Source organism: Aythya marila (assembly GCF_965140915.1).
Source record: "Aythya marila genome assembly, chromosome: 28".
In the NCBI taxonomy this organism is placed as follows: domain Eukaryota; kingdom Metazoa; phylum Chordata; class Aves; order Anseriformes; family Anatidae; genus Aythya; species Aythya marila.
Window position 1 is genome coordinate 922,467 of NC_139069.1, and position 25,034 is coordinate 947,500.

Sequence of the window (25,034 nt, forward strand, 5' to 3'; positions counted from 1 at the left end):
AAACTGCAGGATTTTACCTAAAGTAACTTCTTGATGTTTACAAAGAGAAGGACGCAGTTCTACATCAGATGAAGAGTAACCCCATGCATTAGGGCAGACTGGGACCCTGCTGAGTGAGCAGTTCTCAGGAAGGAGGAGGGCTTGGGCACCACGAGGGATGCCATACGAGAGGTGGTGCCTGCTCACCAGGAACCAGGTCAGCTTCCTACAGAGCTGCCTTATGAGGAGCATGGCCACCAAGAAGATCTGAGTTATCAGACTCAGCTCAGATCCCCTGAGACACCACACAAACAGTGAAAACAACTAGCCAGTAAAGAGGTGCAGGTCTGGGAGTCACTAGGACATCCTCATGTGGCGAGGAGCAATGAGAATAGCAAGACTCAAAGTCCCAACAGGACCCAGGTCTTTGTGTCCATGGTTATGGCTGTTGTCACTGTCACTGAGGCCTATGAGGAGACAGCTTATTCTTAATGCACCAGGGCCTCATCGCCTCCTCGCCCCCACCCATGAAGCAAGCAGGGGTCGTACCATTCTCCTGCACTTGGCCATGCACATTCCCATCTCCTACTGCCCCATAAAGAGCCCTGAGCAGTGTGTGAAGAGAAAGGATCTCCATTCCTAGAGGACAATGGTCAAGGCCTGGCCCTTGTGCTTGGTGACACACATCCAATTTTCCTACACATCAGTGTCACCTTCACATTGCCTTTGTCTCCTTGTCCTCACTGCCTCCAGGGTTCTGCTCTAACGAGCTCCAAGGGAGGCTGTGTCAGTGCTGGCCCTCAGGGGGACACTGCAGGAAACTTGCCTCTGCTTGCACTTCTGGAGAGATGTCTTCAATGGTCTCTGAGTGCCTGAGGTTCGTGGGCTCATCAGCAAAGCCCCCAGAGGGGGGATTGCAGTGCCTTGGGCTGGTGCTGTGCTGCTGAGCTGGCCTGGGCTCATGGGACAGAGAGAGCTCGTGGCAAGAGGGCCGTGGTGCAGAGAGACAGCTGTGCCCAGGAGCAGCTCCTCTGCACAGAGCAGCAGCAAAGAGACACAGAGGCACAGACACAGAGAGAAGGAAAGGAGAGAGGGGCTGAAGGCAGTTGGCAGTGGGAGGATGCTGAGAGCTGCCTGCAGGAGAAACCTGCACAGCCCTTGACAAGGTGAGTGTCAGGCTGCAGGGCCATGCAGCTGCAGGTCCTGGAAAGGTCTCCTGCTGGGTCTTTTTTCTGGGGGGGCAGTGAGCAATGCAGTAGGCTTTGAGAGTCTTTGAGGTTCTGCTGCAAAAAGAGGGACTTGGGCTGGGGGTGCTCTTAGGCTTGTAATAGGTTTTAGTTTAAGTAGTCTTTTCTAACTTTGCTCTGCCTTCTCCTCTTCCACAGACAGCCATTTTCTAGGTCAGAGAATGATGAACAGCAGCTCTGTGAGCGAGTTCCTGCTGCTGGCATTCGCAGACACACGCGAGCTGCAGCTCCTGCACTTCGCGCTCTTCCTGGGCATCTACCTGGCTGCCCTCCTGGGCAACGGCCTCATCCTCAGTGCCGTAGCCTGCCACCACCACCTCCACACCCCCATGTACTTCTTCCTCCTCAATCTTGCCCTCCTCGACCTGGGCTGCATCTCCACCACTCTGCCCAAAGCCATGGCCAATGTCCTCTGGTACACCAGGGCCATCTCCTATCAAGGATATGCTGCACAGGTCTTCTTTTTATTCTTCTTGTTTAGCTCAGAGTATTATCTCCTCACCGCCATGTCGTATGACTGCTACATTGCCATCTGTAGGCCCCTGCACTACGGGAGCCTCGTGGGCAGCAGAGCTTTTGCCCAGATGGCAGCAGCTGCCTGGGGCAGTGGCTTTCTCAATGCTGTCCTGCACACGGCCAACACATTTTCCCTGCCCTTCTTCCACGGCAATGCTGTGGACCAGTTCTTCTGTGAAATCTTCCAGATCCTCAAGCTCTCCTGCTCAGTTGCCTACCTCAGGGAAGTTGGGGCACTTGTGTTTAGTCTTTCTTTAGCATTTGGTTGTTTTGTTTACATTGTTTTTTCATATGTTCAGATCTTCAGGGCAGTGGTGAGGATGCCCTCTGAGCAGTGCCAGCACAAAGCTTCCCAACCTGGTACGCCCCTCTGATTATTATCCTCTTTTGATAGTCCAGGCGGGCAGTGACAACATTGAAGAGAGAAGCCTGAAGGTTATCAAACGAGACTTTAGGGGGCTGGGTTGGTTAGTGGATGGAGCAGGAGTACAGGTGGTGTTTTCATCCATCCCTACGGTGGCAGGGAGGGGTACAGAGAGGGCACGGAAAGCCCACCTGTTAAACACGTGGCTCCGGGGCTGGTGCCAACGCAGAAATCTTGGGTTTTTCGATCATGGGGCACTTTACTCAGCACCTGGCCTGATGGCCGCAGACGGGTCCCTATCTTTTAGGGGAAAAAGGATCCTGGGCCAGGAGCTGGTAGGGCTCATTGAGAGGGCTTTAAACTAGGAAGGAAGGGGGATGGGGCTGAAGCAAGGATTGTTGGGGCTGTGCCAGGGGGAACAATGGCAAGGCCGGAGGATAAGGCAATGGCCCAGCTGAAGTGCATCTACACCAATGCACGCAGCATGGGTAACAAACAGGAGGAGCTGGAAGCCATCGTGCGGCAGGCAGGCTACGACTTGGTTGTCATCACGGAGATGTGGTGGGACCAGTCTCATGACTGGAGTGCTGCAATGCCTGGCTATAAGCTCTTTAGAAGGGACAGGCAGAACAGAAGGGGTGGTGGTGTGGCTCTCTATATTAGAGAGTCTTTCGAGGTTATAGAACTCAAGGCTGGGAATGACAAGGTCGAGTCCCTTTGGGTTAGGATCGGCAGGGAAAACAAGGCTAGTGTCCTGGTCGGCATCTGCTATAGACAGCCTGTGAGGAATGTTTTAACAATTCGTGTCCATAAAGAACAATTCTGTTTGAATCCTGTCTGCCTCTGGGCCCTGCACTGGCAATTTAATTCTTGAACCACAGATGCAGTGTGTCCCAGTCTCCCCCTCATTCTAGTCAATTTATCACGTCTTCAGAAAACACTCCTTAAATTTATGAACCTGTTTGCTTTTGTTATTCCGGACTTCTATTTCTAACACTTACAGTCTTTTTTCCTGTCTTCTTCGAGATTAACTTAACACTGCTATAGATGTGTCTGTGAACGGCTGGGGAAGAATGTTTTAATTACTCGTGAAGCGTCAAATAAGAAAGCTGTTTGTGTTTCATGTCTGGGAGTTTCAGAACAACTGATAACAACTAGTGACTGTTATGGGATACTATGCGGATCTTTGGTATCTGGTTAGGGGGGCCGAGAGATTAAGAGGAAGGAAAAAGAAGCTGAAGGACGGCTGGGAGACAAGACCTGCAGAGAATGTTCTGTAAACTTGGCATGGTGCCGAGTGAGTACAAAGGGGAGAGGAAGGCTACGAGCCCTCAGCATGAAAGACCCCTAGAGACCCCCAGAAGAGACCCCCAGAGGAGACTGCGCATGCTCCATTAGGAGGGACTGCACCCCGGAAGCTAATTATAATAACCTGTTTTTTTTAGAAGTAGTAATGAATATGTATTAGTCTAGGAGCATAAAAATCAGCTGCTTGATGTAACTGGTGTGCGTCCTGGTGGAGCGGAGACTCCCGGTGCACCCAGCGCTGTTTGCTTACCTCTATTCCTTTATATTCTTTTAATAAATACTTTTTTTCTTTTTTTTATTTAATCCTAATTTGAATCCTGAGCCATTTATAACACCACCAAACCAGGATGAGGAGACGGATGAGGAGTTCTACAGGCAGCTGACAGAGGTTGCGAAATCTTCAGCGCTTGTACTCATGGGGGACTTCAACTTCCCTGACATATCCTGGAAGCACAACACAGCCCTGAGAAAGCAGTCTAGGAGGTTTCTGGAGAGAGTGGAAGATAGCTTCCTGACGCAGCTGGTTAGTGAACCTACCAGGGGTGGTGCCCCACTAGACCTTCTCTTCACAAACAGAGAAGGACTGGTGGAGGATGTGATTGTCGGGAGCTGTCTTGGGCAGAGTGACCACGAAATGGTGGAGTTCACTATTCTTGGTGAGGCCAGGAAGGGGACCAGTAAAACCGCTGTATTGGACTTTCGGAGGGCTGACTTTGAGCTGCTCAGGACACTAGTTGGTAGAGTCCTAAGAACACTAGTTGGGAGGTGGTTCTGAAGGGCAGAGGGGTCCAGGAAGGCTGGGCGCTCTTCAAGAGGGAAATCTTAATGGCGCAGGAACGGTCTGTCCCCACATGCCCAAAGACGAGCTGGCGGGGAAGAAGACCAGCCTGGCTCTACAGAGAATTGTGGCTTGATCTTAGGAGAAAAAAGAGGGTTTATAATCTTTAGAAAAGTGGGCAGGCCACTAGGGAGGACTATAAGGACGTAGCAAGGCTGTGCAGGGACAAAATAAGGAAGGCCAAAGCCCATCTGGAGCTCAATCTGGCTACTGCCGTTAAAGATAACAAAAAACGTTTCTATAAACACATCAACGCAAAAAGGAGGACTAAGGAGAATCTCCATCCTTTACTGGATGGCGGGGGAAATTTAGTTACAAGAGATGAGGAAAAGGCGGAGGTGCTCAATGCCTTCTTTGCCTCAGTCTTTAGCGGCAATACCGGTTGTTCTCTGGATACTCAGTACCCTGAGCTGGTGGAAGGGGATGGGGAGCAGGATGTGGCCCTCACTATCCATGAAGAACTGGTTGGTGTCCTGCTATGGCACTTGGATGTGCACAAGTCGATGGGGCTGGATGGGATCCACCCAAGGGTACTGAGAGAACTGGCAGAGGAGCTGGCCAAGCCACTGTCCATCATTTATCAGCAGTCCTGGCTATTGGGGGAGGTCCCAGTTGACTGGTGGCTAGCAAACGTGACACCCATCTACAAGAAGGGCCGGAGGGCAGACCTGGGAAACTACAGGCCTGTCAGTTTGACCTCAGTACCAGGGAAGCTCATGGAGCAGATCCTCCTGAGAGTCATCACGCAGCACTTGCAGGGCAAGCAGGCGATCAGGCCCAGTCAGCATGGGTTTATGAAAGGCAGGTCCTGCTTGACGAACCTGATCTCCTTCTATGACAAAGTGACGCGCTGGGTGGACGAGGGAAAGGCTGTGGATGTGGTCTACCTTGACTTCAGTAAGGCTTTTGACACCGTTTCCCACAGCATTCTCCTCAAGAAACTGGCTGCTCTTGGCTTGGACTGGCGCACGCTTCGTTGGGTTAGAAACTGGCTGGATAGCCGGGCCCAAAGAGTCGTGGTAAATGGAGTCAAATCCAGTTGGAGGCCAGTCACTAGTGGCATCCCCCAGGGCTCGGTGCTGGGGCCAGTCCTCTTTAATATCTTCATTGATGATCTGGACGAGGGCATTGAGTGCACCCTCAGTAAGTTTGCAGATGACACCAAGCTAGGTGCGTGTGTCGATCTGCTCGAGGGTAGGAAAGCTCTGCAGGAGGATCTGGATAGGCTGCACCGATGGGCTGAGGTCAACTGCATGAAGATCAACAAGGCCAAGTGCGGGGTCCTGCACCTGGGGCACAATAACCCCAAGCAGAGCTACAGGCTGGGAGATGAGTGGTTGGAGAGGTGCCAGGCAGAGAAGGACCTGGGAGTGATGGTGGATAGTCGGCTGAATATGAGGCAGCAGTGTGCTCAGGTGGCCAAGAAGGCCAACAGCATCCTGGCTTGTATCAGGAACAGTGTGGCCAGCAGGGCTAGGGAGGTGATCGTCCCCCTGTACTCAGCTCTGGTGAGGCCGCACCTCGAGTACTGTGTTCAGTTTTGGGCCCCTCGCTACAAGAAGGACATCGAGGTGATTGAGCAGGTGCAGAGAAGGGCGATGAAGCTGGTGAGGGGCCTGGAGAACAAGTCCTACGAGGAGCGGCTGAGGGAGCTGGGCTTGTTCAGCCTGGAGAAGAGGAGGCTCAGGGGCAACCTTATCGCTCTCTATAGGTACCTCAAGGGAGGCTGTAGCGAGGTGGGGGTTGGCCTGTTCTCCCACGTGCCTGGTGACAGGACGAGGGGGAATGGGCTTAAGTTGAGCCAGGGGAGTTTTAGGTTAGATGTTAGGAAGAACTTCTTCACTGAAAGGGTTGTGAGGCACTGGAACAGGCTGCCCAGGGAAGTGGTGGAGTCACCATCCCTGGAAGTCTTCAAAAGATGTTTAGATGTAGAGCTTAGGGAAATGGTTTAGTGGTGACTGTTAGCGCTAGGTCAGAGGTTGGACTCGATGATCTTGAGGTTTCTTCCAACCTAGAAAATTCTGTGATTCTGTGATCATTCTCCTGGTTATATTGGTCTAAGGTTTCTTTTTTGAAGCCCTGCATAGGTAGGAAGAACAGGAGTTTTCCTATTTCAAAACAAACAACAGGAAATCATGCTGGAATTTAAAAATAAAAAAATAAAAAATGTTCAAGTTCCTTATTTTGTTGCCTCCAGTGATGTTTACTTTACCAAAAGGATGACTGTACATGATGTATTTTTCAGTGATTTAAGTAATTTTGTTAATATTAATCCATATTGTGTTAATATTAATCCTAATCATACTAATGATAAACAATGAGGGTCTTACTAACGAAACCATTGGACAAACTGCTGAGAGATGGGCGACCTTGAACTCACTGAAACTCCAAGCAGCAACTGGGTCACTGAGAGTGGTCTGAATGATTAAACGGTAAGAGGAGGGCAAACCAGGAGAATGATGGGAAGTGCATAGATCCAGACAGGCATCTGGAAAGGGGACATTCAGCAGGGTCTATGTAATCAAGATGAGTTTTGTGCCTGGAAGATGAGGGAGGGAGCACACCATGATAGAAAAGCGATACCAATGCAACTACAGGTGAACACCAGTATTTCTTCTCCTGGGATGAATATGCATCCTGAAAAATCACATTTCTTCATGATAGAAATTACACTTCACATGAGACATTTTACAGAAAGGATTGAGTCTTTTGAGCTGATGAGTTGTTGCTTTATTATTCAAGTACTGAAAAAAAACCTGGGTATTCTGGCAGAGCTTTGCCGTCTGTCCATAAGCAACCAGGGAAAACCTCCAGTGGCCCCGTTGTGTTTCAGGCACTTGCCTGGACTGGCAGATGTCAGAAAAGACCTGCAGGAGGCCGGAGCCCTTTGGGAAAATCAGGTGGAGCCAGGTGGAGTTCCCAGGGCACCTCCACTGCCAGCAGTGGTCTTTGTCCCTGTAACTGCAGCCCAGTCCAGCACAGGAACACCCCTTCAAAGACAAACCTCTTCTTCAGTGGGGTCCTGGGATTGACCTAGATCTGAAATGGCCACTGGAAACCTGAGATACTCTCCCTTACTTAAACTAGACACTTGAACATCTGTTGATGACCTTCCTGAGTCATCTTTAGCAAACTCAGGCTGAAAAACTCAAGTATAGCATGCTTCAAATGGCTGAGGCAGAACCCATCAGCTTGCCCCACTTTGCAAATGGCCCCCGTCCAACTAAGGATTTGAAAGCAAAAAGTGTGGAATGACCCTGCAGGTCAATGTGCAGAGTAAGGGAAAGTCACCCATCTTGTGCTGGAGTAGCAGAAGGCAAAGAGCATTGCACTGTGCCTCAGAATAATCAAGGAGACCTAATCCAGTTCATCCATGAGGAAAAGCAGAGAGAAGGACGTTGAGTTTGGCCTAACATGAAGAAGGATGTGCATCACTGGTGAAGGAACCAGCATTTATGCCATCACCCATGTGAATTACACAAGCACCAGCACACCTAATGGTAACCTGTCCACCCCGGCTTGGTATTCCCACAGGGCAGTGGAAAGGGAGCCGACAGCCAAGGGACATATCTGAGTGTGGAAGGTGGGGCCCAGCAAAGACAAGGAGCCAAACCCGGGGCCAGGCGGGTGGCAGAGCCCCATGCCCCATGTACGGCCTGGCTGGGGGTCCCTGCTGCTGCAGCCAGCGCACGCAGCATGGCAAGAGGAGGGCTCCCTGCACATCACAGGGCACAGCCTGGCCCCGCGGGGGCTCTTCCTGACATCTCTGCAGCTCCTGGCAGGCTGCGGTGAGGTGCCCCTCAGCCTTCCCTCCTGTGCTCCCAGGGCACATGGCTGCCTCCTGCCCAGCTCACTGCCCACCATGAATGTCCAACACAGCTGCTTCCCAAGCTGGGCCTTGCCCAGGGTCAGTCTCCTGCAGGGGCAGAAAATGGCCCTTGTCCTGGTGGCTTTTTATGAACTTCCTGTTCTCATCCTTGATCTCTTTTTACTGAATACAGAGGCCTCGGTGACCATTTTGGTTCTAATACCAAGAAAACATGTCTAGTTCATCTCTGTCTGCTGCTATGAGCTGTCTGTGAGACATGGATATGCTATCAGATCTTTTCCTCTGACAGTCTCAGCAATGTCCAGTGATTGGACAAGACATGGGAACTGCACACAGGAAAACACTTTTACTGTGAGTAATATCAAGAACTGGATCATGTTTCCAATACCAAGCATTCGATCAGGTTTCCCCCAAAGTGGGGGAGTCCTCCTCAACTGGAGATACCCCAAACCCAACTGGAAACGGGCCTGGGCTGCCTGGTGTAGGTGTCCATGCGTGGCTAGTGGGGGTGGCTAGATGGGCTTTGGAGGTCCCCTCCAAAGGCTGCAGGGAGGGAGTGCCTGCCAGGGCAGAAAGGGCAGCCCCAAAGGAGGACACCAGGGCTTTCCACCACGTTGCAGCAGGTATCTTCATCCCACAACCACTACTGTACCTGAGAAGATTGTATGAGAAATGAGATCCACAGAAACTGCCTACCTGCTGGTTCCTTTATTTAGTTAGTTACAAAGAGCTTAGCAGAACCTCTACATGAGGTCTTTGGGTAAGAAGAAAATATAGAAGGAGATAGAGGAAGAAAAATATCTTAAATTTATAAAATGAAATGATAAAATTATTTAAAATATTGGTATGATATTGAAAAGGATGAGCATTTTTTTGAAATATATGAACAAAGGTGTTTCTGCCTTTTCCAGGTATACTTCAGGGAATCAGATGCAGAAGACCGGTTCCTTTTTGAAATACTGAATATTGCAATAACCTCCTCAGTGCCTCCTTGAGCTCTTTATTCCTCATGCTGTAGATGAGGGGGTTCAATGCTGGAGGCAGCACTGAGTAGAGAAATGACACCACCATGTCCAGGGATGGGAAAGAGATGTAGGGGGGTTTCAGGTAGGCAATCATGGCAGTACTGAAATACAGGAAGACCACGGCCAGGTGAGGGAGGCACATGGAAAAGGCTTTGTGCCGGCCCTGCACAGAGGGCATCCTCAGCACTGCCCTGAAGATCTGCACATAGGACAACACAATGAAAAATAAACAACCAACACCTAAACAGGCACTAACCAGGAGAATCCTGACTTCCGTGAGGTAGGCATCTGAGCAGGAGAGCTTGAGGATCTGGGGGATTTCACAGAAGAACTGGTCCACAGCATTACTGTGGCAGAGGGGCAGGGAAAATGTGTTGGCTGTGTGCAGGACACTGTACAGGAAGCCACTGCCCCAGGCAGCTGCTGCCATCTGGGCACAAGCTCTGCTGCCCACGAGGCTCCCGTAGTGCAGGGGCTTGCAGATGGCAACGTAGCGGTCGTAGGCCATGACGGTGAGAAGAAAAAACTCTGCACCAAAAAAGAAGACTAAAAGAAGTACTTGGGCAACACATCCTTGATAGGAGATGTCCCTGGTGTCCCAGAGGGCATTGGCCATGGCTTTGGGTAGAGTGGTGGAGATGCAGCCCAAGTCGAGGAGGGCGAGGTTGAGGAGGAAGAAGTACATGGGGGTGTGGAGGCGGTGGTGGCAGGCTACGGCGCTGAGGATGAGGCCGTTGCCCAGGAGGGCAGCCAGGTAGATGCCCAGGAAGAGCGCGAAGTGCAGGAGCTGCAGCTCACGCGTGTCTGCGAATGCCAGCAGGAGGAACTCAGAGATGGAGCTGACGTTGGACATCTTTTATTTCTGGTCATGAGGTCCTGTACAAGGAAGACAAAGGCAGTGATAGTGTACCACAGACATAACTGACGAAAACCCTTTCCATATTCTCATTTAAAATCACCAAAGGGTTTTCCATTTCCAGGCAGATATTTTGAAGCTCTCTTTCATTGATTCTGCCTGAGAGTGCCTCTGGGAGCAGGGTACTCCTCTGTGGCAATGGAAGAATCAGTTCTGTACTACTGCCAGAGGGAGTAACATGGTAGCAACATGGTAGGAACATGGTAGGAACATGGGGTAGTCTCAGATTAACTTGACTGCTGATATCAAAGAGATTTCCCCAGTTTTGCTCCTTGTTCACCCAACTGCAGAGATGAGGTGTGGAGATTTAGATATGTAATTATTTGTTTTGTGTTTTTGTTTCTAGCTGCCACACCGCATGAGAACAGTTTCTAAGGCATAAATCCTGGGCATTCTGCTGCACTCCAAGTAAATCCTTGTGGATCCTCAGGGGCAAAGACACTGTGCCTTCAGTGCAGAGTGTGCCTCAGAGACGACAGCCAGTCTCTCCATCAGTGTTGGTCTCAGCTGGCCCATGAGAGCTGCAGGAAAGTTGTACTCAGTTGTTCATCTGAAAAGAACCTGAACACTGCTGAAAGCAGAGGAATGCATGCTCAAAGTGCCCATCTCCACAGCCCTCACCTTGTCCCCGTACTCGCCTTTCCCCAAACACCCCGAGGGCACACCACTGATTCTGAAATCCCCATCCCCAGCCAGCCTGCAAACAAGACCAGCAGCAGCATGGCCAGCTGGAGAAGCCAGGAGGAATGCCAGCGTGCTGCTGCCAGGGGAGGCAAGGCCAGGGAGGGACAGAGGGACACTCAGCAGACCCTCCTGTGCTGCAGCTCTGCCTGCAGAGGAGGCAGCTCCTCCTCATTGCAAATGATCTGTGCTCACCTCAAGCCAGCAGAGACCTCCCAAAGACAGGGCACTGGTCACTGGAGGATTTGCAGCTCCAAAAGATGAGCTAGGATAAAACCTGAGAGGACCACAATGATGATGTTGGTGTAGTCTGTGGGCTGAGGTGTAGGAAGGGACTTTATGAAGTTCATTGATGAAATATTGATCCCTCACTGCAGTGCTCTAGCAGTCTCAGTCTGCAGTACAAACCTGACCACCTATTACCATGAAACCAGCCTCCACTTTACCGCAGGTATCTGCAAGCACAGGCTACAGTAAAAGTCTTGTCTTTCAGGTAGCCCCTGCCTTGGTCTTCCTTTTGAAAAATCCAATCATATATACCATTCTTTAAAACATCTTCTACTCCTACCTGGAGAAACAGAGAGACCCACCCTGCCAGATGCTATCAGGCATCGGATGTGCCAGCTGTAGAAGACCCCTCTGGCAACCCCACCTGCAGTGCCCTGCTGCCAGAGCCTCACGGTGCCAAGAGCCTGCAGATGTGTCCTGCCATACGCTGCCCTCTGTTGTTGCGCTCCTCAGTGCCTCCAAGCCCTCTCTCCTTCTCTCCTCTCTGTGTGCCAGCTGCGGTCAGAGCCCCCAGCCCTGCTGCGCTGTGCAGAGGAGCTGCTCCTGGGCACAGCTGTCTGTCTGCAGCGCTTGCCAGGAGCTGCCCTTGTGCCCAGGACCCCGGCCCAGCTCAGCAGCACAGCACCCAACCATGGCATCGCTTGCTCTGTGTCCTTGGGCTCCCTCGAGGTGTCCCCAAGGCATCAGGGCTGACAGCTCCCGAAGGCAGCAGGGTCTCTGCTGGGGTGTGGTGGTTAAAGCAGACTGAAGTCATCACTGTCTGCTCCTAGATGAATTTCGGAGAGACTGATTTTATGCTCTTAAAGTTTGATTGTCAAACATGAGAACAAATATTTCCCTCCCTTAACTCCTATTGTGTTCCCACTGCATGGCAGGACACCTCAGCCATGACTGACAGGGATCATTTCACCCCTCTGAATATGTCCTAACAAGAGAGGGGGGAACTGAATGCTCTAAAAGGTTTCCCAAGAAGGGAATTGGACACTAAGACACCATTTGTTGAGTTTTCCCAGTAACACACATGGAAGATCCTCTACCCATACACAAATCTCTTCTTCCTCTCTCACATGACCAGCATGGAGACTGGGATGTGGAACACCCTCAACACTGTGCTTGTGTATGACACAAACACCTGCAGATGCCGTGCTTCCTTCTGGGGACCATGCCCTACGGTCAGCCCTGGGCTGTTTGCCATCCCTGTTCTCTGCAAGGCTCGAGAAGTGGAAGGTCTGACTCCAGAAGGCAGCTGTACATGAACAAGGGGATTTCTGTCATGTACAGGAATTATTTCTTCTCCTCCCAGACATTCTTCTGTGGCCCCAGTGTCATAGATATCTTCTGTGGTTTTGCCCCACTGCTGGTGCTGTTCTGCAGTGCCAAGGTGATACTCACAGTCTTTGATTTCATAATCTACATTTTGGATCCAATCTTCCTCTTCCCTCTCATGCAGTTTTCAGGTGTGTGTGTGTCCTGTATTGACAGGCCAAGGCCTTATCCACCTGCTCTTCTGTCCTCACGAGTGTCACTGTTTTCTATGATACTGCCATCACTGTCTGTGAGAAGCCCAAATACAGCCCTTCTCAGAGAACTTAATGAAGCCTTTTCCTAAACCACCATCCTCCCAGTCAGTCCTCAGGTTGCCTAGAGATGGTACGGGAAGGGTGAGAGAGGTTCAAGTGGATCTGCAGATGTCATCATAAGACCTATCTCAAAGACCTTGGAAAGGACAGATGGATCAAAGACATTCCTCAGAACTTGGAAATGACAGATGTCAAACTCATCTGCTAATAGGAGGGCAAGCAGAAGGATGATAAAACATAACCAAGGAATAAAAAGCCAGCCTTAGCCTTAGCCCCCACACCAGACCTAAACTGAAGTCCTCAAAGCTTGCCCTTATCCTAAATCTTGAGCAGGATCCTTAAGCCGAACACCAATCCCTCCCTCGATGAATTGCCATTCCCTTGACCCTGGAGGGTGACCTCTAATCCCTAAACATTAACCTGACTATCTAACCCCCAAAGCCCTCCACCATGCACACAGCACATCTCAGCTTCAGCCCCACTACTATCCCTAACTTCAGCTGCTTGTCCCCTTGGGGCAGGGCAGGGACTGTGAGGCCCTGCAGCAGTCCCATGGCATTGGAAGAGGCATGTGAGGTGACAGGTATGTGATCAGATCAGAGGCCACAAGGAGGAGCTGGCTGGGAATGCTGGGATGAGGTCAGGTGTGCCTCAGGATGTGCTGGGCCTGCAGGAGGCATATGGCTGTGAGGGAGGCTGGGAGGTCACTTCTGTCTGTGCAGCTGATGGACCAGCAGCAGGAACGTGGCACAGAAAGGGACTGTAAAGGCCAGAAAAATGCACATGGCATTGAAGATGATGGTGAGGCACCTTCTGTTGTGGTCAGGTGATAGACAACAGGAAGGCTGATGGGATGGGAGTCATGCTTGAGGTACAGTTTCGGAGACCATAGAATGAGAGAAAGGCTCCTGTTGGAAGGGACCTTAAAGGTCACCTAATTCAAACCCCCGGCCATTAGCTGGGATGCCCCCATGAGATCAGGTTGTCCAGGGCCTCATCTAACCTGCTCTTGATCAGCTCCAGGGATGGGGCACCTCTAAGGTCTCTCAGCAACCTCTTCCAGTGCCTCACCTCCCTCTGAGTGAAGAGTTTCCTCCTAACTTCTAATTTAAATCTCCCCTCATTTAGCTTAGAACCATTCTCCCTTGTGCTGCCATTATCTGATTGAGCAAAGAGTCACTCTCCATTTTTTTTATAAGCACCTTTTAAGTACTGAAATGCTGCAAAGACGTCACCCCAGAGCCTTCTTTTCTCCAGGCTGAACAGCCCCAGCTCGCTCAGCCTTTCTTCATAGGAGACATGCTCCAGCCTCTTGATCATTTTTGTGGCCCTCCTCTAAACCTGTTCTACCAGATGCACATGCTTCTCGTGCTGGGGACACGAGTCCTGGATGCAGGACTCATCCTCAGCGCCGTAGCCTGCCACCACCGCCTCCACACCCCCATGTACTTCTTCCTCCTCAACCTCGCCCTCCTCGACTTGGGCTGCATCTCCACCACTCTGCCCAAAGCCATGGCCAATGCCCTCTGGGACAACAGGACCATCTCCTATCAAGGGTGTGCTGCTCAAGTACTTTTTTCAGTGTTTTTCTTTTTGATGCAGAGTTTTCCCTTCTCACCGTCATGGCCTACGACCGCTAAGTTGCCATCTGCAAGCCCCTGCACTACGGGAGCCTCGTGGGCAGCAGAGCTTGTGCCCAGATGGCAGCAGCTGCCTGGGGCAGTAGCTTTCTTATTGCTGTCCTGCACACAGCCAACACATTTTCCCTGCCCTTTTGCCAAGGCAATGCTTTGGACCAGTTCTTCTGTGAAATGCCCCAGATCCTCAAGCTCTCCTGCTCAGATTCCTATCTCAGAGAAGTTTGGGCAATTCTATTTAGCATTTTGTTAACATTTGGTTGTTTTGTTTTCATTGTGCTGTCCTATGTGCAGATCTTCAGGGCAGTGCTGAGGATGCCCTCTGAGCAGGGCCGGCACAAAGCCTTTTCCATGTGCCTCCCTCACCTGGCCGTTGTCTCCCTGATGGTCAGCACTTCTATCTTTGCCTACCTGAAGCCCCCCTCAATTTCCTCCCCATCCCTGGACCTGGTGGTCACAGTTCTGTACACCGTGGTTCCTCCAGTAGCGAACCCCCTCATCTACAGCTTGAGGAACCAGGAACTAAGGGATTCCATCAGGACTCTACTTGAATACACACATCGTCAGCAAATTCACCTATAATACTATGCCTAATATTAGAAATCCCAGCTATTCTCAGAAAGAAAATAATATGATGTCTTCTATTATTAAATGTCGGTTTTATTATTTTCTATCATTATTTCACATTTGATTAAATATTATTCCTAGCCCCCTACAAGTCAATTATTTTTCTGTAGAAGATGGCTTTCTGTGTAGATAAACCTTATAATAAAGCCATCAGAAATTCATTGTTCTGAGCTGCCACCTCTTCCCATCTCCTCTGGAGCTGGGGGAGCAGCCCCAGCATGCAGGAGGGGCTCAGGGCCAAGAGCCCAGCTTACACATGCAGGAGCAGCCCTGGTGGCCCTTGGGGCTGCCCCTCACTGCCCGCTGGGCTCTGCCTGTCTGCTGCCTTTGGGTCAGGGCTGCTGCTTCCCTGGAGCCATGACCATGACCAGCAGCAGGACGTGGCCTTGTCACTGCTGCTCTCTTTTGGCTTCCTCACTGTTCTCTTGTGCTCTTATGTTTGGATAAGCCCTTAGATCTCATGCACCATGGTGACAGTCCTGTTGTCTGTGCAGTGGCATCCCTGTGGTAGCAAGCAGCAGCAGGCACTGTGCAGGCCTGGGTCACAGCTGGCCTCCCTACTAGCACCACAGTAACAAATGGGGCTGCTCACGGCAAACCCAGAAGCCTGGACACCTCTTCCAAATGTGCTATCAGGAATGGAGCCAAGGGGTTGCTCCCTACTCTTCTCTATTCTGGGGGTTTGTCATGGAGTGAAGGACAGAGGCTGAAAGTCCCAGGGTGGTCCCTGAGGAACCAAGGGCAGCACTAAGAGCTTCCATTATGACAGAACTTGCCTAAGGAGATGACAACTGATCTTAAATTTATCTGCACAGGACTGCACCCCCGGCAGTGGGGCAGATGGCAGATTGCAGCCTGTAGAGGAATCTGGAGCTTCCAGGAGATGTCAGGGGATCTGCAGGGACAATGTGCTCAGTGGGTAATGATTATAACCTCATAAAATGTGTGACCATCCAAAGAAGGGTCTGGTAAAGGAAAAGGGGAATCTGAGGATTCGATGGGCTAAAGGAGGGCTCTGCAATGCCACAAGAGGTGGTGAAGAGTCAGCAGGCAAAGGCCCATAAGACTGCAGAGTAATTGAGGATATGCTTTTTGAAGTGCTGTGGGCAAGGTCTGGTGCAGCACTCACCTGTCCTTTGTGTCCTTAGAGACACCCCATGGCCCTGCCCAGCACTGCCCTGTGCTGCTGAGCCATCAGGGCAGATGGAAAGGGGTTCAGCAGCAGAGATCCCCATGGACATAGGTCTCCTGCCCAGCCTGAGCAGCACAGGAAAAGAGGAGACCCCCGGGGGTCCCAGGGCACCACAGCCCCTGGCTCTCACAGCAGCACCGCCAGCTTGGGGCCCTGCAGGGATCACGGAGAAGGAAGCAGCAGTGGCCAGCCAGGCTAGCACAGACACACTGCCCTGGGCAAGGCTCCCTGGGAGCAGGCATGGCCCTGGGGAAGAGCAGGGCAGCATTGCTGGGCCTGCACTGATGGGGAAAGGGCAAAGGGAAAGCTCTTTGTGCAGGCCCCTGCTCGGGGCAGGCTGCTCTGTGGCTGGGCCAGGCCTCTTGTGCTGGCCTGGGGAGCGGGGCTGGCCCTGCGGGGCACAGGCACTGTGTGCTGGGGATCTGCCAGGCAGGAGAGCAGGGCTCCTGCAGCTTCACGGACCTCCATCTCCTGGCACCATGGACACCTCCTTGCTCCATGCATCCAGCAGATAAACACCTATCGGCCACCTGCTTTCTCTTCTTCTAGAGGAACTGGGTTCAGAATAGAAAAACCAAGTAAAACTCACAAATTGTGAGCCACAGAAGGCCCTGATGCTGTGCAAGAAATGCTCAAAAACAGCAACCACAACTGTGGGTGACCATCACTGGTCACACAACCAAAACACAGTACCACAAGGGGCTGCTTTGCAGAGAGTAACTCCGTCCCACCAACAGCCAGTACAGGGCCCCTGATGGACAAGAAGACTCTCTCTAAGCTCGGGAAGGAGCCAGGAAGGTGCTAATAAGCACCAGGACAATTGAGGAAGCCCAAAGGCCCTTCTGAAGGGTCACTGAGTGGCACCTGAGAGGCAGTGCTGGGCAGTGGGGAGGGCCAGGAGAAAGACTTGTGAGAAGGCTCTGAGAAAAAAGGAAATCCATGGCTTTTGCAGATCCTTAAAGTCCTGCCTGAGTCCCCAAATGGAAAGCAGGGTATGTCTGTGGGTGGAGGAGTAGCCAAATCTTGGGACTGGGACAGGGCTGAAAGGTCTGTGCGTGAAGCTGGGCTGATGGAGAAGTGTCCACCTTGCATGTGTGCCTCAGCCTGGGAGCAGGGGCCTGCCCGTGGTGCGGGATGGCTGGGCTGTGATCAGCCATGCCCCAGGAGATGACCTTGCTCTCTTCCTCCCCACCACTCCCCACACGGGGCAGGCCCTCAGGAAACACCCCTGAGCCTGGAGATGCACCAACCTGCTGCGCTGAGGTGCCACTACTGCAGGGGCAGAGGGGAGGCTTGGAGAGACACGTGGGGCCTGCGGGCAAGAGTAGTGTGGCCTGGGGAAGTGAGTGCCTGGGAAAAGTTACCCTGGAGCCATAGGAGCCATTCTGGAAAGAAAACTTGTAGGCAGGAACCACACTTTTGTGGCAGTGCAGAGCTGCTGGGCACACTGTGCAGGGTGCTCTAATGGACTTTTGTGTCCTTTCCATCGTGTCTTAAGTGCCACTTTTCTCAGGAATAGAGCAGCCAACAGAGGTGTGATGGATACTCTGAGATCATGAAAGCCACCAGAAAGCTGATCCCAATGAGATGTCTGATATGGGGAGGTCAGGAGAAGGCTGGACAGGAGAGATGTAAGATTTGGAGGAGGGAATAAGGGCTTGGCCATTAGAAATTAAGGATTTTGTAGAGGTAAGATGGTTCAGGTTAAGCTCTTGCTGCTGTAACCATGACTTAAAACAGTCATATGAGACCCTTCCCCACTTTCAATCAGTAACCTTAAGTCACAAATCTGAATGATACTCCACACCCTGACAGGAATCCACTACTCCAATGTCTGAACTCAAAGATTCCCTTGAAGTCAAAACTCAGCCCATAGCCTCTTTCTCTTAACTTTCCTCTATTGCTCACCCTGATCCCTGACCTTAACACTAACGTTAAAAGGCTCTCTTTAACCCTGGACTTCTAGGCAGACCTGAACAAAATCGTAAATCACAACACTTGCCAATAATTTAACCACAGGCTTGACACCCCAGGCAGCACACAAAAGTCTTCCACTAAAATTTTACCTAAACTCTAACTCAGAAAGGTGAGCCTTGTTCCCTAATGCCATACATGAACACCTAATACCCAAAGCCCCTGTTCCTGTGCGTTAACCTCATCACCTTCAGCCCCTCTCCTGAACGCTAACTTCAGGTGCTTAGCCCCTTGGTGCAGGAGAAGAACTGTGAGGCTGCTGTGCAGTTGCTTGGCATTCAAAGATGAATGTGAGGGGCCATGGGTCTGATCAGCTTGTGGGCCATAAGGAGATGGGTGGGAATGCTCTGAGCCCTACCTCAGGATTGCCTGCCACCGCAGGAGGAACGTGACAGTGGCAGGGACTGTGAGGCCACTTCTGTCTCTGCACGTGATGGGGCAGCAGCAGGAACATCTCACAGAAAGGGACTGGGAGGTCACTTGTGTCTGGAGGTGGCAGGTCACCCTTGACTTCTCCCTGGGAGCTGCACTTTTGGGCTGACATCTGGCAGTGGCCCTGCTAGGCCAGCAGAAGGCACCTGCTTGGCATGCTGACTGGGGGATCCCCTCTTCCTACCCACCCAAGAGGACCCAGGCAGAAAGAAAGCGCCCAGATGGGTTGTCCTGTCCCTTCTGCTTGAGTCCATGAGTGGGCAGCAGCAGGCACAAGGCTTGGCTGTGTCTAGCCAAGAAGCTGCAAGGCCAGCAGCAGGCCCCTGACTTGGAAGGTGCTGCTGAGGTGACTTGTGTCTGCTTGGCTGAGAGGCCGCAAGGAGGTCAAGAGTTGGACTTGATGATCCTTAAGGGTCCCTTCCAACTCAGGATATTCTATGATTCTATGATTCTATGAAGGAGCCTGCTGGGTTGGGATGCCTACTTCAGGTGTGGTTTCCTACCTGATCGAGTTTACTTTGGTAGTAGGAAAGAACAGGAGAGAAAAAAATGCCACAAAGTGCACCATGGATTATTGGCACTGGCTACAAGGAAGAAGAAATATCCAGGGGAAGATCTGGTCCTGCTGCTAGAGTCTGAGGCAAAGAAGGCATTAAGTACCTCAGCCTTTACCTTATCTCGAGATCGTTACCAGATTTCCCCCATGTCCAATGAAGGATGATGATTCTCCTTAATCCTCTTTTATTTAAAGTATTTCTATAAGCAGTCTTTATTCTCTTTTGACAGTAATAGACAGATGGAGCTCCAGGTGGGCTTTGGCCCTTTGAACTTTGACCTGCACAGCCCCATAACATTCAGGACCCAGCTCCAGACAAACTGACAGCATGCATGAGAAGGAAGCACAGAAGAGGTAGAACCTGGCAGCCTTCCACCCACTGTTTTTCTGTGACTCTGTGCTGCAATTCCATTCAGCTGGTTACTCCTGTATTATCCAAACTTTCCTGCAGCTCATAATGCTACTATCTTGTCAGAGATAGCACAGTCATACAAAGGTTGAACCATCTGCCTGCAGGTATGAATGGCTGACAGAAAGGAGCATCAGTGTGGGGGAATGTTGAGAAACTGCAGGATTTTACCTAAAGTAACTTCTTGATGTTTACAAAGAGAAGGACGCAGTTCTACATCAGAGGAAGAGTAACCCCATGCATTAGGGCAGACTGGGACCCTGCTGAGTGAGCAGTTCTCAGGAAGGAGGAGGGCTTGGGCACCACGAGGGATGCCATACGAGAGGTGGTGCCTGCTCACCAGGAACCAGGTCAGCTTCCTACAGAGCTGCCTTATGAGGAGCATGGCCACCAAGAAGATCTGAGTTATCAGACTCAGCTCAGATCCCCTGAGACACCGCACAAACAAGTGCCAACAACTAGCCAGTAAAGAGGTGCAGGTCTGGGAGTCACTAGGACATCCTCATGTGGCGAGGAGCAATGAGAATGGCAAGGCTCAAAGTCCCAACAGGACCCAGGTCTTTGTGTCCATGGTTATGGCTGTTGTCACTGTCACTGAGGCCTATGAGGAGACAGCTTATTCTTAATGCACCAGGGCCTCATCGCCTCCTCGCCCCCACCCATGAACCAGGCAGGGGTCGTACAATTCTCCTGCACTTGGCAATGCACATCCCCATCTCCTACTGCCCCACAAAGAGCCCTGAGCAACCTGTAAAGGAAAGAATCTCCCTTCCTGTGTGCCATGTGACAAGGCCTGGCCCTTGTGCTTGCTGACACACATCCAGGTTTCCTACACCTCAGTGTCACCTTCACATTGCCTTTGTCTCCTTGTCCTCACTGCCTCCAGTGTCCTGCTCTAACGGGCTCCAAGGGAGGCTGTGTGAGTGCTGGCCCTCAGGGGGACACTGCAGGAAACTTGCCTGGGACTTGGACTTCTGGAGAGATGTCTTCAGTTGTCTCTGAGTGCCTGAGGTTTGTGGGCTCATCAGCAAAGCCCCCAGAGGGGTGATTGCAGTGCCTTGGGCTGGTGCTGTGCTGCTGAGCTGGGCCAGGCTCGTGGGACAGAGACCTCATGGCAGGAGGGCCCTGGTGCAGAGAGACAGCTGTGCCCAGGAGCAGCTCCTCTGCACAGCGCAGCAGGGCTGGGGGCTCTGACCGCAGCTGGCACGCAGAGAGGAGAGAAGGAGAGAGGGCTTGGAGGCAGCTGGCAGTGGGAGGATGCTGAGAGCTGCCTGCAGGAGAAACCTGCACAGCCCTTGACAAGGTAAGTGCCTGGCTGCAGGGCCATGCAGCTGCAGGTCCTGGAAGGGTCTCCTCCTGCTGGGACTTGTTTCTGGGAGGGCAGTGGGCAATGCAGGAGGCTTTGAGAGTCCTGCTGGGTTGCAGTGCAAGGTGAGGAAGTCTGTCAGAAGCCCCTTGGAGTGCCCTAAGGCAGGTGCCCCCGGTCAGCCCAGAACACCCTGCCCTGGCTGGCCATGCCGGGCTCGCAATCAGCTGCCCCGTAACTCCTGCAGCCATGGAGGTGCCCCTTGGCAGGGCCCTGTTGGTGGCAGGGTGCTGCAGGGCAGCGCTGAACACAGCCGCGTGGGATGGGGTCTGTGAGCACGGGCAGGGGGAAAGAAGAGGTGGGCGCAGAGCAGCAGCTCCCGGCAGGGACAGCTGCAGGCAGCACAGAGGGGCAGGCGGCCAGAAGGAGCTGTTGCCAGAAACGCCGTGGCAGGGGGGATTTGGGAACCTCGTGGCCATGCCCTGCAGTGCAGACGCCTTCCCCTGGAGCAGCCCCTCCCTGGCCTCCTCTTCCCCTGCAGCCCATGGGCTGTGGGGCAGGCGGGGGTAGAAGAGAAGGTAGAGCTCAAAGAGATGCTCCCAAGTTCTGTCTGTGTGAGAACTTCACCTCAGGTGAGGTTTCTGTCCAGCTGCACTTGGACTGGGGCTTCTCTGCTCTCAGTTGTCTCCAGTTTCTTCTCAAGGAAACTCCAGAGCTGGGTGGTTCTGTGGCTCAAAGACAGGAAATACAGGGTAGATTAGAACACGACTTGTGGGCAGTGGCCTGTGTAACTCTGCATTCAGATGAGTTGTTTGAAATAACACTGAAAAGCTCATTGATCTGACCAGTGAACTGAACTTGAGCTTCCCCCATGTTCCTGTTTCCTTCCTGCTGTAAAGCAGAGAGGACTCCTCTGCAGCCTACAGCAGCCCCTGCTCCCAGTGCCACTCTCAGCCAGCACCAGCCACAGCTCAAGCAGGAGAGATGCCAAAAGATTTTTGTGCAAAGAGAGAGGCTCAGGTTACGGGGTGCTTTAAGAGACACAATAGGTTTTCCTCAGAGAACTCTGTTTTAACATTCTTCTGCATTTTGCTCTTTACCAGGAAAGCATGTGTATGGACAGCAAATGCCCAACATCAGCTCCGTGAGTGAGTTCCTCCTGCTGGCATTCGCAGACACACGCGAGCTGCAGCTCCTGCACTTCGCGCTCTTCCTGGGCATCTACCTGGCTGCCCTCCTGGGCAACGGCCTCATCCTCAGCGCCGTAGCCTGCCACCACCGCCTCCACACCCCCATGTACTTCTTCCTCCTCAACCTCGCCCTCCTCGATGTGGGATCCATCTCCACCACTCTGCCCAAAGCCATGGCCAATGCCCTCTGGGACACCAGGGCAATCTCCTATCAAGGCTGTGCTGCACAGGTCTTCTTTTTATTCTTCTTTTTTAGTTCAGAGTACTATCTCCTCACCGTCATGGCCTACGACCGCTACATTGCCATCTGCAAGCCCCTGCACTACGGGAGCCTCGTGGGCAGCAGAGCTTGTGCCCAGATGGCAGCAGCTGCCTGGGGCAGTGGCTTTCTCAATGCTGTCCTGCACACGGCCACTACATTTTCAGTGCCCCTCTGCCGAGGCAATGCTGTGGACCAGTTCTTCTGTGAAATCGCACAGATCCTCAAGCTCTCCTGCTCAGATGCCTACCTCAGGGAATTTGGCATTCTTGTGTTTAGTGTTTTTTTAGTCCTTGGTTGTTTTGTCTTCATTGTCGTGTCCTATGTGCGGATCTTCAGGGCAGTGCTGAGGATATCCTCCTCTCAGGGACGACACAAAGCCTTTTCCACGTGCCTCCCTCACATGGCCGTGATCTCCCTGTTTGTCAGCACAGCCACAGTTGCCTACCTGAAGCCTCCTTCTATCTCCTCCCCATCCCTGGACCTGGTGATGGCAGTTCTGTACTCGGTGGTGCCACCAGCAATGAACCCTCTCATCTATAGCGTTAGGAACCAGGAGCTCAGGAATGCTTTGATTAAAACTGTTTCTATACATGCTTTTTAAGCATCAGAGATGTGCTGTGCTCATTATTATTATTGTCATAATCAATAATGTAAAATAAAAATATTAATTGGAATGAGAAGTTATTTGGGAAACTGAGGGAACAATTTTTATTGTTTAATTTTTTTTATTTAACATCTTTAATTTTTTTAAATATTATTTTTATTTGAATAATGGATTTTTTAACCATCATCATGCTAATTTATTTACCTTATCCCAGTCATCTCATGTACCTGTAGACCTAGGTTTCCTCCGTGAATAAAGACAATAAGGAAAGCATCCGAAATACATTCAGAATGTCACTGGTCAGAGGTCCCGTGTCCTCATGGGAGCAGCCCCAGCACGCAGGAGGGGCTCAGGACCAAGAGCCCAGTTGCGACATACAGGAGCAGCCCCAGTGTCCCTTGGGGCTGCCCCTCACTGCCCGTTGGGCTCTGCCTCTCTGCTGCCTTTGGGTTGGTGCTGCTGCTTCCCTGGAGCCATGGCCATGGCCAGCAGCAGGACGTGGCCTTTTCCCTGCTGCTCTCTTGGCTTCCAGTTTGTTCTCTTGTGCTCTTATGTTTGGGTTAGCCCTGAGATCTTGTCTACCTTAGTGACAGTCCTGTTGTCTCTGCAGTGGCATCCCTGTCCCTGCAGGCAGCAGCAGGCACTGTGCAGCCCTGGGTCACTGCTGGCTCCCCTGACAGCACCACAAAAATACAATGGGCTACTCATGGCAAACCCAGATACCTGGAAGCCTCTTCCATTGCTGCTGCCAATGGGTCTCGCAGGAAAAGCTTAATGGACCCGTAGCATAATGCACCAGCATCACCATAGTTGGCCCCAGCCCAGGAGACACTAGAGAGGCCCAGAGCCACCTTTGTGCCAGCAGCTGCGGTGCCTTGCAAGGGGCTGGGGCTGTGGTGGCCATGCCCAGAGCCCTGCAGCAGCCTGCGGTAGGCACTGCCCTGGGTCCAGCACAGCCTGGGCTGCTGTGAGAGGGCAGGGAGCTGGGGAGAGGTGGGCAGGGGCTGGGCTGGACTGGGCAGTGCCCGGCAGAGGGCAACAGCAGCGTCAGGGAGCGGTGGCAGCATGCAGGGGAGGGCTCCCAGCAGGGATTGGTGCTGCAGAGCCAGGGCTGCGCCAAGGGAGCCCAGAGCTGCAGGGGCAGGGGAGAGGAGGCCGAGGGCCAGGGCGGCTGCTGCAGGGGCAGGGAGCTCAGTATGGCCCTTGCAGCCCCCTGCCCTGGGCCTGCCTCTGCCCTTGGGCTCGGTCCTGGCCTTGGTTCTGCTGGCAGGAGCGCTCTTGGCATGTGCTTCCTGGCCTCCCCTCGCCTGCGCACAGCTGCTGCCCACTCCAGCTGCTGCCACAAACGTGTCCTCACAAGCAGCACCACCCCTTGGGCTGCTTCTGCTGGCCTCCCCCACCCACTGCCTTGACTCCTTGTCTCTGCTGGGCCCCAATTCCTTCCCCGAAATTCCTTCACTCACTGTCAGCACCCTCTCCCCTGCCATGGTGGGATGTGTTTCCAGTGGGCTGTTTACCAGACACAGTAATACATACGACAAGCAGGTGTAGAGGAGTCCTACTTCCAGACAGGGGCAGGCAGGAAGAAAAGCGACAATCAGGTTTACTGGACTGGGTATAGTTAATGGCCTGGCACATCACACCCACAAATGTATCAGGCTCTACTGGACACGGGTGCACAGAGTACCCTAATGCCATCAAGCTAGAAAGAGGTAGAACCCACCTGTATTTATGGAGTGACAGGGGCAGCCCAAGAGAAAACTGTACTGGAGGTTGAAGTGAGTCTAACTGGGAAGAAATGGCAAAAGCACCCCATTGGGACTGGCCTATGTGCATCCTCGGCTTAGACTGCATCAGGAGAGGGAACTTCAAAATTTCAAGAGGGCACCACTGGTGGGGCTTTGGCAGAGCTGCCTTGGAGACGAAGGACATGAAACAGTTGTCTACCTTGCTTGGCCTGCCACAGAATCCTTCTGTTGTGGGTTTCCTGAGGGGTGAAGAACAGCAGGTGCCAATGGCTACCATGGTGGAGCACCTGAGGCAGCGTCGCGCTAACCGAGACTCCCTGATTGCCATCCATGAGCTGGGTCATTGACTGGAGAGCCAAGGTGTAGATGTAGAGCTTGGGAGCGTGGTTTAGTGATGGACTTGTCAGCACTAAGGTAAAGTTGCCTGACCTGGGTGACACGTCCCAGAGTAGTGTCAGGCACAACGCAATTCTTTTTGCCTTCTGCATCTATAGCACAGGAAGTAGGACTTTGCCCTACTCTATTG

At 52.2% G+C, this 25,034-nt stretch overlaps 2 protein-coding genes and 1 pseudogene across 3 annotated transcripts; 2 read left to right on the forward strand and 1 right to left on the reverse strand.

Annotated features, from left to right (window-relative positions):
• The first annotated feature begins 1,387 nt into the window (after window positions 1-1,387).
• On the forward strand, window positions 1,388-14,790 carry LOC309888182 (olfactory receptor 14A16-like; annotated as a pseudogene). Its single transcript has 2 exons — window positions 1,388-1,713; window positions 14,154-14,790. The product of its transcript is annotated as an olfactory receptor 14A16-like (transcript).
• On the reverse strand, window positions 9,000-9,959 carry LOC309888134 (olfactory receptor 14C36-like; the record flags this gene model as incomplete). Its single annotated transcript, XM_082780376.1, has 1 exon — window positions 9,000-9,959. One exon carries the CDS (start codon window positions 9,957-9,959, stop codon window positions 9,000-9,002), a length of 960 nt encoding a protein of 319 aa, XP_082636502.1.
• A 7,040-nt stretch (window positions 14,791-21,830) lies between the features above and the next one.
• LOC309888183 (olfactory receptor 14C36-like) lies at window positions 21,831-22,757 on the forward strand (the record flags this gene model as incomplete). The annotated part of the gene is made up of 1 exon (XM_082780420.1): window positions 21,831-22,757. One exon carries the CDS (start codon window positions 21,831-21,833, stop codon window positions 22,755-22,757), a length of 927 nt encoding a protein of 308 aa, XP_082636546.1.
• Window positions 22,758-25,034: the final 2,277 nt, after the last annotated feature.